This window comes from Eublepharis macularius, chromosome 10 (genome assembly GCF_028583425.1).
Source record: "Eublepharis macularius isolate TG4126 chromosome 10, MPM_Emac_v1.0, whole genome shotgun sequence".
In the NCBI taxonomy this organism is placed as follows: domain Eukaryota; kingdom Metazoa; phylum Chordata; class Lepidosauria; order Squamata; family Eublepharidae; genus Eublepharis; species Eublepharis macularius.
Window position 1 is genome coordinate 85,698,754 of NC_072799.1, and position 14,322 is coordinate 85,713,075.

Here is a 14,322-nt window from a genome sequence, read left to right on the forward strand (position 1 = left end):
TGCATGGGGTGGGGGATGGCTGTGTATGCTCTAATGCCTTATGACACTCAGCGTGCCATCTACTTGCACGCACCCCACAGTGCCCAGAAGCTAAATAGTTTCTGACGGAATCTCTTTCTCATTGGTACAATGCAACTGTTGTTTTTAATCTTCTTATGTGGAAACTAGTAATACTGTTACTGTTTGTAAGGGATAAAATTAATGTAGATAAGGTATGCTTTTATATAAAAGGAAAACAGAATTTAGAAAAAAAAATAATGCCATGCCTGTTCTAGCTGATAAGAAATACCCTTGGCTGCATTTCCCCCTGTGATGGAGAGCTCTGTAAATTATGCAACGCCGCTTCACAGGAAATAAACAATTTGCATGCCTTACATAACTCAGAGAAGAGCCGCAGCCTCAGTTGACAAGACCACTGTGTTGGTTCTATAGCAGTAAAATCCTAAGCAAGTTACTCCAGTCTGAGCTCATTGATTTCAATGGGCTTAGACTGGAGTAACTCTGCTTAGGATTTCACTGTAAATGAATGATGATCTGATTGTAAAGCCAAACTACACTATCAATATCTGTCTTGAGGGCTCCACATACTTTGTAAAAAATGTGAATCCCGAGAGGTGCTACAGTGGGAAAATCCAGAAAACTAATTTAAAGTACATACCACTTCCTCAAATTTTGAAGCACTTTGGAGAACAGAAACAAATCTCAGAAACTTATACATTGTTTGCTTTGAATAAAGATTGACTCAAACCAGGAACTAAAGCAATATCAGACAATAAACAGTCTTGCTCGGATTCAGCAGTTTTGTGACTGAGAAAGCTGTTTTCAGATTCTGGCTAATGACAGATGATTTGCCACAGATATTGTTACCAGAGTCTTCTAGCAGTCTGGTGTTATATATCAAGCACTGACACATTTTATAACAATGCCCTTGTGGTGACAACTCACTACCACCACCGCCCCTTGCAAAAGAAAAGTTCAAAATTCCAAGGCAAACTGAAGGAAATTCTTCAACTTCTTCCTGCCCCTTTCTTGAGTTACAGATTGAAATACTACACCCGTAAATTGGTTTGATCATTGAACATGGCAAGGGAGAGAAAAAGATTGCATCTACCACAAGCAATAACAGCTCAGTGGAACTTTGAAAAATGCCTACAGCTGTGAGAATTGTCAACTTCCTCACAAATTTCCTCTTCAAATTTCCTTTGTGTAAACCATGAGAATTACTTTGCATGTTTTAGGAGTATGTTTTGGATTGGGTTGTGATTCCCCTCTCCCCTACTTATATTTTGTGAACTACCAAGAATCTTACTCCATAAAATGATACGAATATTTAACTGATTGTGTCTGTATTGGATATATACAATGACATACTGCACGTTTGAAGGTGGCTGGACATGAGAATCAATATACACTCGCCCCCAACACAGCGTGACTTCAGGCTACATCCTTTTTACCTGTTTCACAGAGGCTATATAGTTGTCACCGCAGGGTTCTCTGGGCTGCATCTGCGTTGGAAACGTGGAAACGTTTTGGGAGTACCAATGAAAGAACCACAGATGTACACCCATTTCTTTGCAAGAGATACTGAGTTATGTTATATTATCCAGGAGGAAGAGGTGCAGAAGGTTCTTCCCTTTCATCTTGTTGAAAGGGATGTAAGATATTTCCATTCCATCTGGCTTTTTACCAACTCTGCAGCATAATCACGCAGCCACTGAATTCTATGATGAATTCTAAAAGATATTTGTGTGGTGTTTCTTTTGGCCATGGCCTTTATTTATTGTATTCATGTCATTCATTTCTTTATTTAAGGTCATTTGACCAGTCATGTAACACGGTTACACGAGGCATTCAATGAAGCAAATAAAACAGTTTAGTATGAAAATCTAGTTACAGTGCTGTATATTTTCCGAGACCGTATATCACCAAGCAATATTTGTCAGTCATGTACAGTTTTAAAGCATCTGTAAACTGCTTTGAGGCTGGGGAAAATGTATACAAAGAAATATCAAAAAGTAAGTAAATGCCATGGGGTATGTTGTTTGCCAAAATACTTCCCCCCGCCCCCGCTGCCTGTACAGCTCATATGAATGGCTACCATTTTAAAAGTTGTTCATTAACCACCCAAGGAAAGTGATTCCTTCAGTTTAATTAATGGCTCATATGGCAGGGGTTTTCCAGTTACAAACCTGGTTAAATGAAAACAGAGACAGTTCTAATGTTCTGAGGGGAAACTTAAAGGCAGCCTTGATAATCTGTTAGACAACATCCAAAAGCAGGGGCGAAGCAATTCCTTTTGTTAGGAGTCGGACCAACCAAAGAAATGAAAAGCAGCAAGCAAGCTTCCAAGTTCCCCAGAACGCTTTTTCTGGTTAGATGTTCAGTACTAAAACTGTTATTAGTCCACTTCACGTACTTCATTTTAGGACTGCTACTATACAAACTATACACTGGATTATTTCATATCATATCCCTAAATGTCTTTTTCAGAATACCATAAAAAAGAATGGAATGGCTATTTAATTAATAACATTACCAAAAAAGCTGGGGTATATTAAAGATACAGTGTTTTAGATATTAAAACACTGCAATAATTTACTTTCATTAACCTCTTCCTAGCCAGAAAACATGCTGTGTGGGGGGTGGGAAACATGGAGTTTATTGATTCTGTTTGTCCCACCTATCAATCAGTCACATACCCCATTAAGAAAAGGCTGAGATCTGATGCATGCTTATTTATCACCTTGTTTTTTGCTGCCACCATTTACCCTTAACTGTACAATACTATATTTTACTTAATCTTGGTAGCTTGATAAGTGATACTAGCAGGTATAGGGTAGTCAGACACAAAGACAAATGTAGAACAAGAACCAAACATGAAAATGTTTATTCCTGAACAATTTAAAAGGATTATTATGAATATTTAACTGGACTTTTGTTATGAAGGAACAACTTCTAATTGTTCCCTTTAGAATTATAACAGAAGCAAGAGAGTCCTGACAAAGCAAACAAAGGAATTCAAGACCACCTAACCTTAGACCTTAGATGGTCTTGAATCCCTTTAGAATTATGGCAACGAAGGGAGGTATTAATTCTTAACTTAGATCTTCCTTCAATATTTTTTCTTTCTCAGGTCTCTCCACCCAAACTAGTACTTAAAAGCTTTTTGTCTTCATTCTGATTAGGCTATTCTTCAACTTAATCTGTATCTTGAAAACTAGGGTTGCCAACTCTAGCTTGCAAAATTCCTGGAGATTTGGGGTTGATGCCTGAAAAGGATGGAGTCTGGGGAAAGAAGGGAACTCAACAGGGATATGATGCCATATACAGTCTGCTGTAGCATAGCAGTTAAGTGGCTGGGTTGCAAATCAGCATTCTGCTGGTTCGTCTCCCACTACTGCCATGAATTCTGCAGGTGGCCTTGGGGAAGACACTTCTCTCAGCCCCAGCTCCCCAGCTGTATTGTGGCGATAATAATAACACTGACTTTGTTCACTGCTCTGAGTGGGGCACTAATCTGTCTAGAAGGGCAGTATGGTGTAGTGGTTAAGAGCAGCAGGACTCTAATCTGGAGAACTGTGTTTGATTCCCCACTCCTCCACTTGAAGCCAGCTGGGTGACTAGGTCAGTCACAGCTTCTAGATCCAGAGGAGTTAGCCATGTTGGTCTGTAGCTGCAAAATAGTAGAGTCCAGTAACACCTTTAAGACTAAGCATAAGCTTTCAAGAACTACAGCTCTCTCCGTCAGATGCATCTGACGAAGAGAACTGTAGTTCTCGAAAGCTTATGCTACAATAAATTTGGTTAGACTTACAGCTTCTAGGAGCTCTCTCAGCCCCACTCACCTCACAGGGTGATTGTTGTAGGGATAATAACAACATACTTTGTAAACCGCTCTGAAGGGCGGTATATAAATTAAAAGTTGTTGTTGTTATATAAACACACTGTTATTACTATTATTGCTCTCTGAAGCTGTTGTTTCCTCCAAAGGAACCTGTCAGTCTCTGACAGTTAGATTCCCAAGTTATCCACACTTAACACACAGGTGTTCCAGTTGAGGTAACTTTATTAGAGATCCATTCAGTACAAGGTGCTCAGACAGTGGAATTGGCAGAAGTGACGTATGTGGGGCACATGCACAGAGGCATTCATGTGTTAGGATGTTCCAAAGCCAGTATTGAATAAAGGTTCTGAAAAACAGCCCTGGAGGTTAAAAAAGTGCAAAGCCAGTTAAAGTGCCCCATAGCAGAAAATGGAGCTGCTCCCAACCTAGGCAGTTTGGTGTAGTGGTTAAGAGCACAGAACTCTAATCTGGAGAACCGGGTTTGAATCCTCACCCCTCCACTTGAAGCCAGCTGGGTGACCTTGGGCTAGTCATGGCTCTCTGGAGCTCTCTCAGCCACACCCACCTCACAGGGTGTTTTGTTGTGGGGATAATAGTAACATACTTTGTAAAGGAAAGGAAAGGGTGGGCTCTCCTAAAACTAAGGGTAAACCGTCAAAGCTGACTTCTATTGCAGAAACACATTGGGACAAGGCTGACATGGCCAGGGAAATTGAATGTTGTTGTTATTTGTCTCCAGTTCTTAAAAGAGAGGAGCCAGGAAATATGTGCCAAGTCCCATCCTTGAATTTCCCAATTCCAGATATAACCAGGCTGGTTGTCATTACTGTAGGACTAAATGCACTTTAAGGGCAAACTAAGGTGGGTATTTGTTGTTTTGAAGGGAAAGTACTTCGGAAGAGGAAGCAAAGAAGCAGCAGAGGGGGGAGAACCTGTGGAAAAGCTTAACTCTTTCCTTGCCTGCCAGTCCTCCACTCCAGACAGCCTCTCCACCAAACCCGGCTAGCGAGCAGAGCCTCCCAAAGGCAGAGCTGCTGTCCTCCAGAGAGCAAGGGGAGAGCACAGCTGCTGGCCTCTTTCCCTCCCTTCCTGAGAGCCTGATAACTTCTGCCAAGGCAGCTGGCCCGCGAGAGAGGCCTGGCCCAGTACTTACACTGCCCACCCTGCTCCCACAGCAAGTGCTCTGTGTGCGCGCGTGCAGCAGCAACCACCTCGCTGCCGCTTGCTCTCGGTGCGCAGTTGGGCACTCCGTAGAGGAGGGAAAGAGTGGCGGCCGGCAGCCAGACTTGCTCTGCATGCGTGTGGGCGTGTAGAAGCCTCCATGCCACCGCCCTCTCTTTGGTCAAGTGACCACCCTGCCTCTCCCCTAGATCCGGCTCAATGTTAGTTATAGGGAATATTCCCACCTTTGGGAAAGAGGACTGTTAACAGGAGGGGGGTTGGGGTGAGACATTGTTTTAGAGTAGACAGTGAGAAAGATGAACTTATCTTTGGTTCTCAAGAAGGATACATTCTGAGCCAGTTTCAGCTGGCAGTCAAGGACACTGGCTCAGCGGAGCGAGAAAGAGAAAGTAAACATTTGCGAGATAACCTGCTGGCATTACAGCAATACAAAACTTCCCATACTCTCAGAGACCAGAGGCAGAGCCAATATACATTCATGGCAGATATGCAGGAGGCATATATGACAGAACCGATCTCTGTAGTTGGAGATCAGTTTATCTCAGGAGCACTTCAAGCCCCGCTTTGAGATTAGTAACCCAGACTAATATACATGTGAAGCTAGCATAGGAATTGTCAGCTTGTGGCTAGATAAGGCTCTTCCTACAGGTTCCCTTTCAAAAGCAAACAAGAGTCCATTGATTGAATAAGGAAACTTTACTGCAGAAAAGGTCCATTATAGTCCACTGTCCTGAATAGAAGACTCAGGATGGTACACAGTCATTGTTACCAATGAAGGGCAAAGCATGAGGTACAGAGTAACAGTTCCCATCTGCATCAGCCTCCCCCCACAGTTCTCAAAACAACATCTTTCAGTCTTGGGAAGCTGCTCTCCTTCAAGGCCAATGCTTGGTGGAACGGTGTTAGACAAAACAGTCTCCTCCAGTGGGAAAGCTGCCTGGGAACTGGTGCACCTGCGGGGGAAAGCACTTAGACACTAGAAACATTAGAAAATGGAGTCAGTACAGTTTAAATACACACTGGACCTGACAGGAATAAGGACATCAAGGTGCTGCACCTTACGGAACTTCCTTCCTCAGCTCTCAGGCCTCCCCCCCCCCCCCCCCAGTTTCTATATTCCTTTCAGCTCCCCTTCCAGATCACAGGCTTCTTCCCATAGATCTACTTTTTTAAATGCTGCTTTCAGCAACAATCACTAAAGCTTCCTTTTTAATACTCTCTGAGTGACTCACTACTAGCTGACACAACATGGCACCTAAGCTTTTATTGTCTCCTGCTGGACCATTCAACCTGTTAAAAGCTCATTATGATCTTCCATTGGTGCTAAGCTAAAGGCCAATGGAAGTGATTACATCTTCTATTAAACGACCAGTCATAAACTTGACTAATCAGAAATAAAGCATTTTGAATCTTCTTGTAAGTATACAGATACTCACTGAAAACCCCAGAGAGAATACAACTCTCTGGGTAACAGTAAGAAGCTCTGCTGTTTGGCCAGCTGCCAAGAGGGTTGACTGGTGTCTGGTTTTCACCTGGACAAACTGGTATTTTCTTGGACTGTCCAGGGGACATGGAGTAAAAATACCAGACATATAAATGTCTGATATTTTTTTGCATGGGAGAAGCAGCTGCCTGCAGCAAGCTGGCTGCTGCTGTACCTGAGCATGCATGAGGTGGTGGCAGTGCCCCCAGGCCCTTGCTGTTAAAAGCAGGACTCAGGTTCATGTGCCACTGCCTCTCCTCCCCCCACCCTGCTTCCAGGCAGCACAGCCAGCCAATCAGCTGCTGCTGCTGGAGAAAGTACAGATCCAGGGACCTCTAGGAGAGTGGGGGCTCATGCTTCGCCTCCCTGCCTCCTCTCCTCTCCCCCCTGTACTTCCAGCACAGCAAGCCAATCATAGCAATAAGGAAGACAAGAGCGGCTTCTCCTGGCCTCTTTCCCTGAAGAGGCCCTGCCCAGGCATTGATAGGTGCAGACAGTGTAATGACACTGGAACTGATGTCGTTGTGTCAGGGCCTGGAGTATGCACACGCAAAAATCTTTCCTCCAGTGAGTACCCCCCCAGTCCAGTATTTTTTCAGAAACCGTCTAGCAACCCTAGCTGCCAAGATGCTTAAACAGAGTGTAGTTTTACTTTCAACATAGAAATAGAATCATCTCACTCACATCCGGGGCTTTTTTTCAGCTGGAACGCGGTGGAACAGAGTTCCGGCACCTCTTGAAAATGGTCACATGGCCGGTGGCCCCGCCCCGATCTCCAGACAGAGGGGAGTTGAGATTGCCCTCCATGCTATGCGATGCAGAGGGCGATCTAAACTCCCCTCTGTCTGGAGATCAGGGGGCGGGGCCACCGGCCATGTGACCATTTTCTCCAAGGGCAACCCACTGAGTTCCAGCACCTTTTTTCCCAGAAAAAAGCCCTGCTTACATCATACTTTATAACTACAATTTCTCTGTATTTAACAGTACCTTTTAAATACAGGATTTATATTTACACACTCTCTCTATAGCTTGGTAACTTTCCACAAAGGATTTTAGCGGTTTCTTCACGCAACTCAACCAACTAGTGGTGACTTGGCATAGGCAGCTTTATGGGGTTTTAGATGCTCAAGGCTCACCCAAATATAAATATAAGCATGCTGGGAAGTACAGAGATCTGGCAGAAGAGCCAACTCTCATCCATAAAATACTAGGGGAGAAACCTTTTCTTCCAAAATCCATTGTCAGCATTTTTGTATTTTGTTCTCCTTGCTGGGAACAGTAGTTCCCAGAAGTACTTGCAAACCCAAGAGAAGTCAACAACCAGAATTTTCTAGGCATCCAAGAACGAATGACAGTGCAATTCTAAACATGTACACCCTGAAGTAAATCCTATTGAGTTTAATGGAATTTACTCTGTAGTAAGTGCACTCAGGATTGCAGCCTGGGTGTCTTTTCCAAGAACCAGCAGGAGATATGAGGAAGTGGCTTGAAAAATTCAAGTGGGTAGCTTTGTTAATTTGTACTAGCAGAATAAAATTCAAGTCCAGTAGCATCTTAAAAACCAATAAAATTTTCCAGAGAATAAGCTTCTGAGAATCAAAGCTCACTTTATCAGACTGAAATAGTGACTCTCCTTTTCCTGGTTTCCTTGGCCAGAAGGAGAACTGTATGCAAGAAAAGTGAAGGTATGATTTCATAAAGACATCTTGGGTAAGAATGGAGAACGCAGGGGAGAAATGTGAGTGAACTGAAAGGAATGAACCAGCAGCAGGGAGGCAGCAAATAGCTGCCTGGCAGGCGTAATCATTTTCTCCTTGCTCCGTCTCTTAACAAATTGATTGTTCAGACTGAAGAGGAATTGTGAACATCTCTGAAGTACGTGCCTTACTTTACACATTTTCATTTATGACAAGAAACGGATTGTTCCTTTTAGAGCTTTCCCTAAGTCTCCAGGTGATTCTAGTATCTTCTTCTGTGACACCTTCAGCAAGTTTATTTTACTTACCTTATTTTTGTCATTTATAGACTGCCTTTCTCACTGAAACTTGGCAGATTACATAGTGTGCGATTAGTACAGTCAATACCAAGGACATTTCCATAAATAATGCTATAGGGTAAATAAATGCAACTTTACAAAGACATAACATTAGTAACAATCTGATAGAGAGTTGTAGAAATGCTGGAACGGAGCATAAGCAATTCTAGGACTGACATTAGACAACCTAGAGCTACCCAGTAGGATCATACTTAAAGCAACAGGTAGTACATAGAAGCACATACTTAAAGCAGTAGATAGTGCATAAGGCAACATAGTGGTGAAGTCTATGGTCCCTCTTTGAGACCACCTCCCTACTATACAGCCTTCCTATCTGTGTAAAAGACTGTTTTGAATAATTCAGTTTTGCATTGTTTGTGGGAAGTCGGAATAGTGGAGGCTCTCCTGACTTCCTCAGGCAGGCAGTTCCATAGAGCCGGGGCCGCCACAGAGAATGCATGCGTATGGGCAACTGTCAATTTTGCCCATGATCAGGCAATCCTGTACAGAGTTGGACTTAGCTTAAAGTAACCTGATATAACTGTTGCCAGTCCCAAACTGGTAGTGAAGAGTGCCCTCAAGTCACAGTTGACTTATGGCACCCCCCTGGTAGGGGTTTCATAGCAAGAGACTAACAGAGGTGGCTTACCATTGCCTGACTCTGCAACACTGGTCTTCAGTTGGAGATCTCCAGTCCAATTATTAACCAAGGCTGGCCCTGCTTATCTTCCCTGATGAGATCAGGCCCATTTGGGCTTATCCAGGTCAGGTCAAATGAAATGAAACCCTGCCCTCAAGTCATAGCTGACTTATGGTGATCCTAATGGAGTCTTCATGGAAAGGGTCTAACAGAGGTGGTTTGCCATTGCCTGCCTCTGCAAACCTGGTCATCGTTGGAGGTCTCTCATCTAATTTCTAACCAAGGCTGACCCTGCTTAGCTTCTGAGGTCTGATGAGATCAGGCTCTCCAGGTTAGGGCAAATCATGTCCTCAAGTCATAGGTGACTTAAAGTGCCCCCTGGTGGGGGTTTCATGGCAATAGACTAACAGAGATGGGTCAAGATGGGTAGCCGTGTTAGTCTGTCTGTAGCAGTGGAAAAGAGCAAGAGTCCATTAGTACCTATACAACTAACAAATTTAGTGGTACAGTATGAGCTTTTGTGAGACACAGCTGGTTTCTTCAGATGCCACTTCTTGGTATCTGAAAAAGTGAGAGCTGTGCCTCACGAAACTTCATACCCTACCAACTAATAGAGAAGCCTTGCCATGGCTTGTCTCTGCAACCCTGGTCTTCTTTGGAAGTCTCCCATCCAATTACTAACCTAGGACAACCCTGCTTAGCTTCTAAGCCCTGACCATATCAGGCTCTGTTGGGCTATCCAAATCAAAACAATCTTCAAGCTACAAGGTTGGAAACCCAGAAAGCAGCTCCAGTCACCGGAGGGCTCTAAGCACCGCCCACCCCGCCCGAGGGGCACCGCCTCGCTCGCTCAGCCACGCCTTCCCCTCAGCGAGGCAGGCTTGAGCACGTGGCCTTGTTTTATAATTTTTCCCTGCCACGCCCTCTCCCTCCTCTCCTTCGTCGCTCTCCCGCCGGCCAATGGGAAGCCGTCCGTCGCGGGAAGTCAGGTGACGCGGCGGTTTATGTAAGCCTGAGGCGGCGGCGGGGGCGGCCTGGCGGCTACTGAGCCCAACGGGCTGGCAAGGGCAGTTCCCCCCCCCTCCCCATCGTAGCGCCCAAGGAGGGCCGCGTGGGCGTGGCGGCAGAGAACGACGGCTCAGAAGAGTCGTTGGGCAGCGCGCAGGCGCGTTAATCCCTCCCGCCCTCCTCGCGCCTCTCTCGGCTCAGAGCGCGGCGGTGGCGGCCGCGGGCGCCTCGTGCCACACCCCCCTCCGGGATCCGGCGCAGCGGCCATGGCGTCCGAGCCGGAGCCGGGCGGAGCGGAGCGGGAGCGGCTGCTGCGGCGCGGCGAGCTGCTGGCGCGGGGCAACCGCCTGAGGGAAGCGCTGGAGACGTACTCGGCGGCGCTGCGCCTCGGCCCTCCGCTCGCCGCCGCCGCCGCCTCGCGCCGCCGCCTGGGCGCGCTGGTGGGCTGCCTGGCGCTGCACTACCGCCTGCGGCTGCCGCGGCCCACGGAGGCAGGGGCGCCGGCGGCGGGGCCCGGGCTCTTCCGCTGCGGCGGCTGCCGGGGCTTCCTGGGCGAGCCGGTGGCGGCGCCCTGCGGGCACGCCCATTGCCGCCGCTGCCTGCGCGAGCAGCTGCGCGCCTGCTGCCGCCTGTGCGGGGAGCCGCTGGCGGGGTCCGCCGTCGCCGTCGCGCTCGGGCACTTGGCCGAGAAGTGGTTCCCGCGGGAGAGCCGGAGGGCGCGGACGTGGCGCCGCCTGGGCGAGCTGCTGGGCCAAGGGGAGCCCCGCGCCGCCCGGGAAGCCGCCAGCGGGGCGCTGCGAGAGGGTAAGCTGCGGAAGGGGTGGGCGGGGCGGGGGGGGTCCCCTATGCGTCTTTTAAAAATTATTTATGTCGTGTATAGTCCTCCTTTCTCACTGAGACTCAAGGCGGATTACACAGTGTGAGATTAGTCGAGTCTATCACAAACAATGCCACAGGGTGAAGAAATGCGAGTATACAAAGACGTAGCATTAGCCAGAATCAGATACAGAGTTGAAGAAATGCTGGAAGGGAGCATAAGCAGTTCTGGAACTGACGTATTTAACAACAGTCTCTCTGAAATTCAAGGTGGATTACATAGTGTGAGATTAGTCCAGTCAATATCAAGGATTTTTCAATAAACAATACCATAAGGTAAATAAATGAAAGTTTACAAAGGCATAGCATTAGCCGGAATCCAATACAGAGTTGAAGAAATGTTAAAACAGAACATAAGCAATTCTAGGGCTGATGTTAGACAACCATTTTAGAGAGACAGGATGGCTCTACTCAAGATCATTTGGTCATATGTCTGTCATTAGGTATTGTCTTCTGTTTCTTTGCACTGGTTGTTATAGAAGAGCCTCCTAGAAGCTAAAATGACTAAACTGAGGCTATTGTAATAGGAAAAGTAGAAGGCAGTAGGGAAAGGAGAAAACCTAAAAGAAGATGGCTAGACTCAATAATAGAAGCCACATCCTCCAGTTTGCAGGATCTGAGCAAGTCTGCTAATGATAGGATGTTTTGGAGGTCTTTCATTCATTATGTCACCATGGGTTGGAGGGAACGTGATGGCACGTAACACACACATCTCATAAGGCAAAATTCCTCTTATTCCCAGCAAGTTGAAGGGGTAAATAAGCACAAATCTTGTGGGGATAAATACAATATTCACAAATCTTGTGGCGCCTTGAAGTCTTGCCTAATTTTATTTCAGCCTTTGTGGGTGCGACCTGGCCCACATCGTCAGACGTGTGGTGCTCTGTGCCTCACCAAAGCTTGTGTAGAAATAAAAGTTAAGTTTTAAGGGGCTGCAAGACTGGTATGTGTTTTTTCTGCAGGGGTTAACACAGGGATCTTTCTGGAGCTGCACACTATGAGTGCATTAGGAATGTTTCATGTGCATGCTTAGTTAATTCAGCTTTAGAGAGTGACTAGGATGTGTGATTGTGGTGTTGCACATCAACTGCTGTGTATTGGCTCAGTTGCAGTAAGGATGAATCAAGTTAATTTATACACTCAGGTGCATAATTTAGTGCTACTTCAGAATTGCATAATCTAGTGCTACCTGTGAACCAGCCAACTGTGTATTTACGGAAAACTACAGCCAGCGGTTGAAAGATTTTAAGTTTCTTACCAGTGGACTTGGGGGTAGGGGGGCTGAGCAAAAATGGGGAGATACCACTTTTTTATGGGTTGTCTGCATTGGTCCATATCTGCTTACTTTTACCTCTGGCTCCTATGAAAGAGGTTCCTGATGGACACAAGTATCAAAATTAAAATTACGTGTGGTCCTCATGCTAGTTTGGTGTCGTGCTTAAGAGCAGCAGGACTGTAATCTGGAGAGCCGGGTTTGATTCCCCATTCTACCACTTGAAGCCAGCTGGGTGACCTTGGGTCAGTCACAGGTCTCTGGAGCTCTCTCAGCCCCACCCACCTCACAGGGGTGATTGTTGAGGGGTAATAATAACATACTTTGTAAACTACTCTTGAGTGGGTGTTAAGTTGTCCTGAAGAGTGGTATATAAATTGAACGTTATTATATTATTATGCAAAAATTCAGGGAATTCTTACACAACAATGCACTTTGGGCAGAAAGTTGTTTCACAAGCAGAGTTTAAACTGTGGATTATTTCAGCTTTTTGGTGAACAGTTAAGGTTCAAAAGGAATTCTAACTGGCTATTCCTGATTGGAAAACTTGGACTAATGGTGATTATTTTGATTTGGGTTGCACATGTACCCCGCCCCCCCCCCCCTCCCAATCCTCCCACCAGGGTACATGTCAACTTTCTGTAACAATCAGTTTTGCAAGGGAGTGTAGATACCTGTCTGTTTTTCTCTTATCTTTTCCAGAGTTTCCAATACTTGGCATTCATTAATAGACATAACATTGGGAGGTATCTTTTTAGACACATTCCAGAGATGGCCGTAGAGCTGTTCTCCTTTAATAGGATGCTGACTCAAATCCTTGTGCTCATTCTTCAGTAAAGTAAAAATCTATTTCTGAATGGACGAGTGGGGGCTTGTGCTATATGCTTCTCAAATTAGGGAGTCAAAGGAATTGTGACTAAAGGTGGGGCCTGCCAAAATGTTTTGGAGTGTGCGGGCAGAAAGCAGTTTGGATACTGATGGCCAGTGGTCACTCAAGATGTATTTACTTTTAGCTCAAGGTCTGTTTTCAGTCTTTAAGTGTTACTGAGATAATTCACAGGAGGCTGGAGCTAGTTGCATAAGCAGAAGGAGGTGTGGAAGGGGGAAAGGTTGTGTAATACTGGTGACATCACTGATGGGTGTGTTGGGCTTTTCACAGCACATTGCTAGGGAAAGACGTAGGCTGTGGTGAGGTCAAGGGATATGATTAGGCTAAATATTCACTTAGTGCTTACTGCATGTTGAACATTGGAAAAATACTTGCTCCGTTATGTGAAAAATTCTTGCTGGCTTAATCATAGACACGTTTGTACCTCTTTGATGATGGATCTTTGACTGCTAATGTGATTTTATGCAAATATGGTTTTTTTCTTTGATTGTTGCAGATTGTTACGTTAGACAATGTAAGACTCATTCTTTGTGCTTCAGTAGTGGCACGGCACTATCCTTGAAATTAATAACGATTCTGTGTGCGCTTATGAATTTATCACTGGGCAGCCAGGTTTCAAACCATAAAGCCTGATATGAATATTTTCATATTTCCTGTTATTTTTCTGGATAAAAGCTTATTTTGAACATATGTTTTTTTTTCTTTTCAGTTCTTTTAAAGGTGGCTGTAGCTGTGCACTGCTCATTCCATTTGTTGGTTGCTTATTTAAAACATTCATTAGCTGCATTTCTACCTTGCAGGAACTCAAGATGGCTTACAATATAAATAAAATAACAATCATAAAATTGAAGTCTTAAGCGTTGCATGGAGGAGACAGTGGGAAGCAAGTTGTTAGTAGCTATCATTCTTTGTCAGGAGATTGCCCTTTGGATGTACCTGTAAATATGCATAGTATGATATTGTAATTTAAGCCAGGTGCAGTAGAGAATCAGATTGGTATAGGAGTAACCGGGGCTTTTTTCAGCAGGAACATGGTGGAATGAAGTTCCAGCACCTCTTGAAAATGGTCACATGGCCAGTGGCCCCGCCCCC

General features: G+C 45.3%; 1 protein-coding gene across 2 annotated transcripts in view; it reads left to right on the forward strand.

Annotated features, from left to right (window-relative positions):
- Positions 1-10,206: 10,206 nt before the first annotated feature.
- Positions 10,207-14,322, forward strand: part of LONRF1 (LON peptidase N-terminal domain and ring finger 1) — a 31,301-nt gene continuing 27,185 nt past the window's right edge. For both annotated transcript variants that reach the window (XM_054989585.1, XM_054989586.1), the window contains exon 1: positions 10,207-10,996. In XM_054989585.1, the coding sequence (XP_054845560.1) occupies positions 10,459-10,996 (538 nt within the window). In that variant the 5' untranslated portion in view covers positions 10,207-10,458. The remainder of the gene's footprint in view (positions 10,997-14,322) is intronic.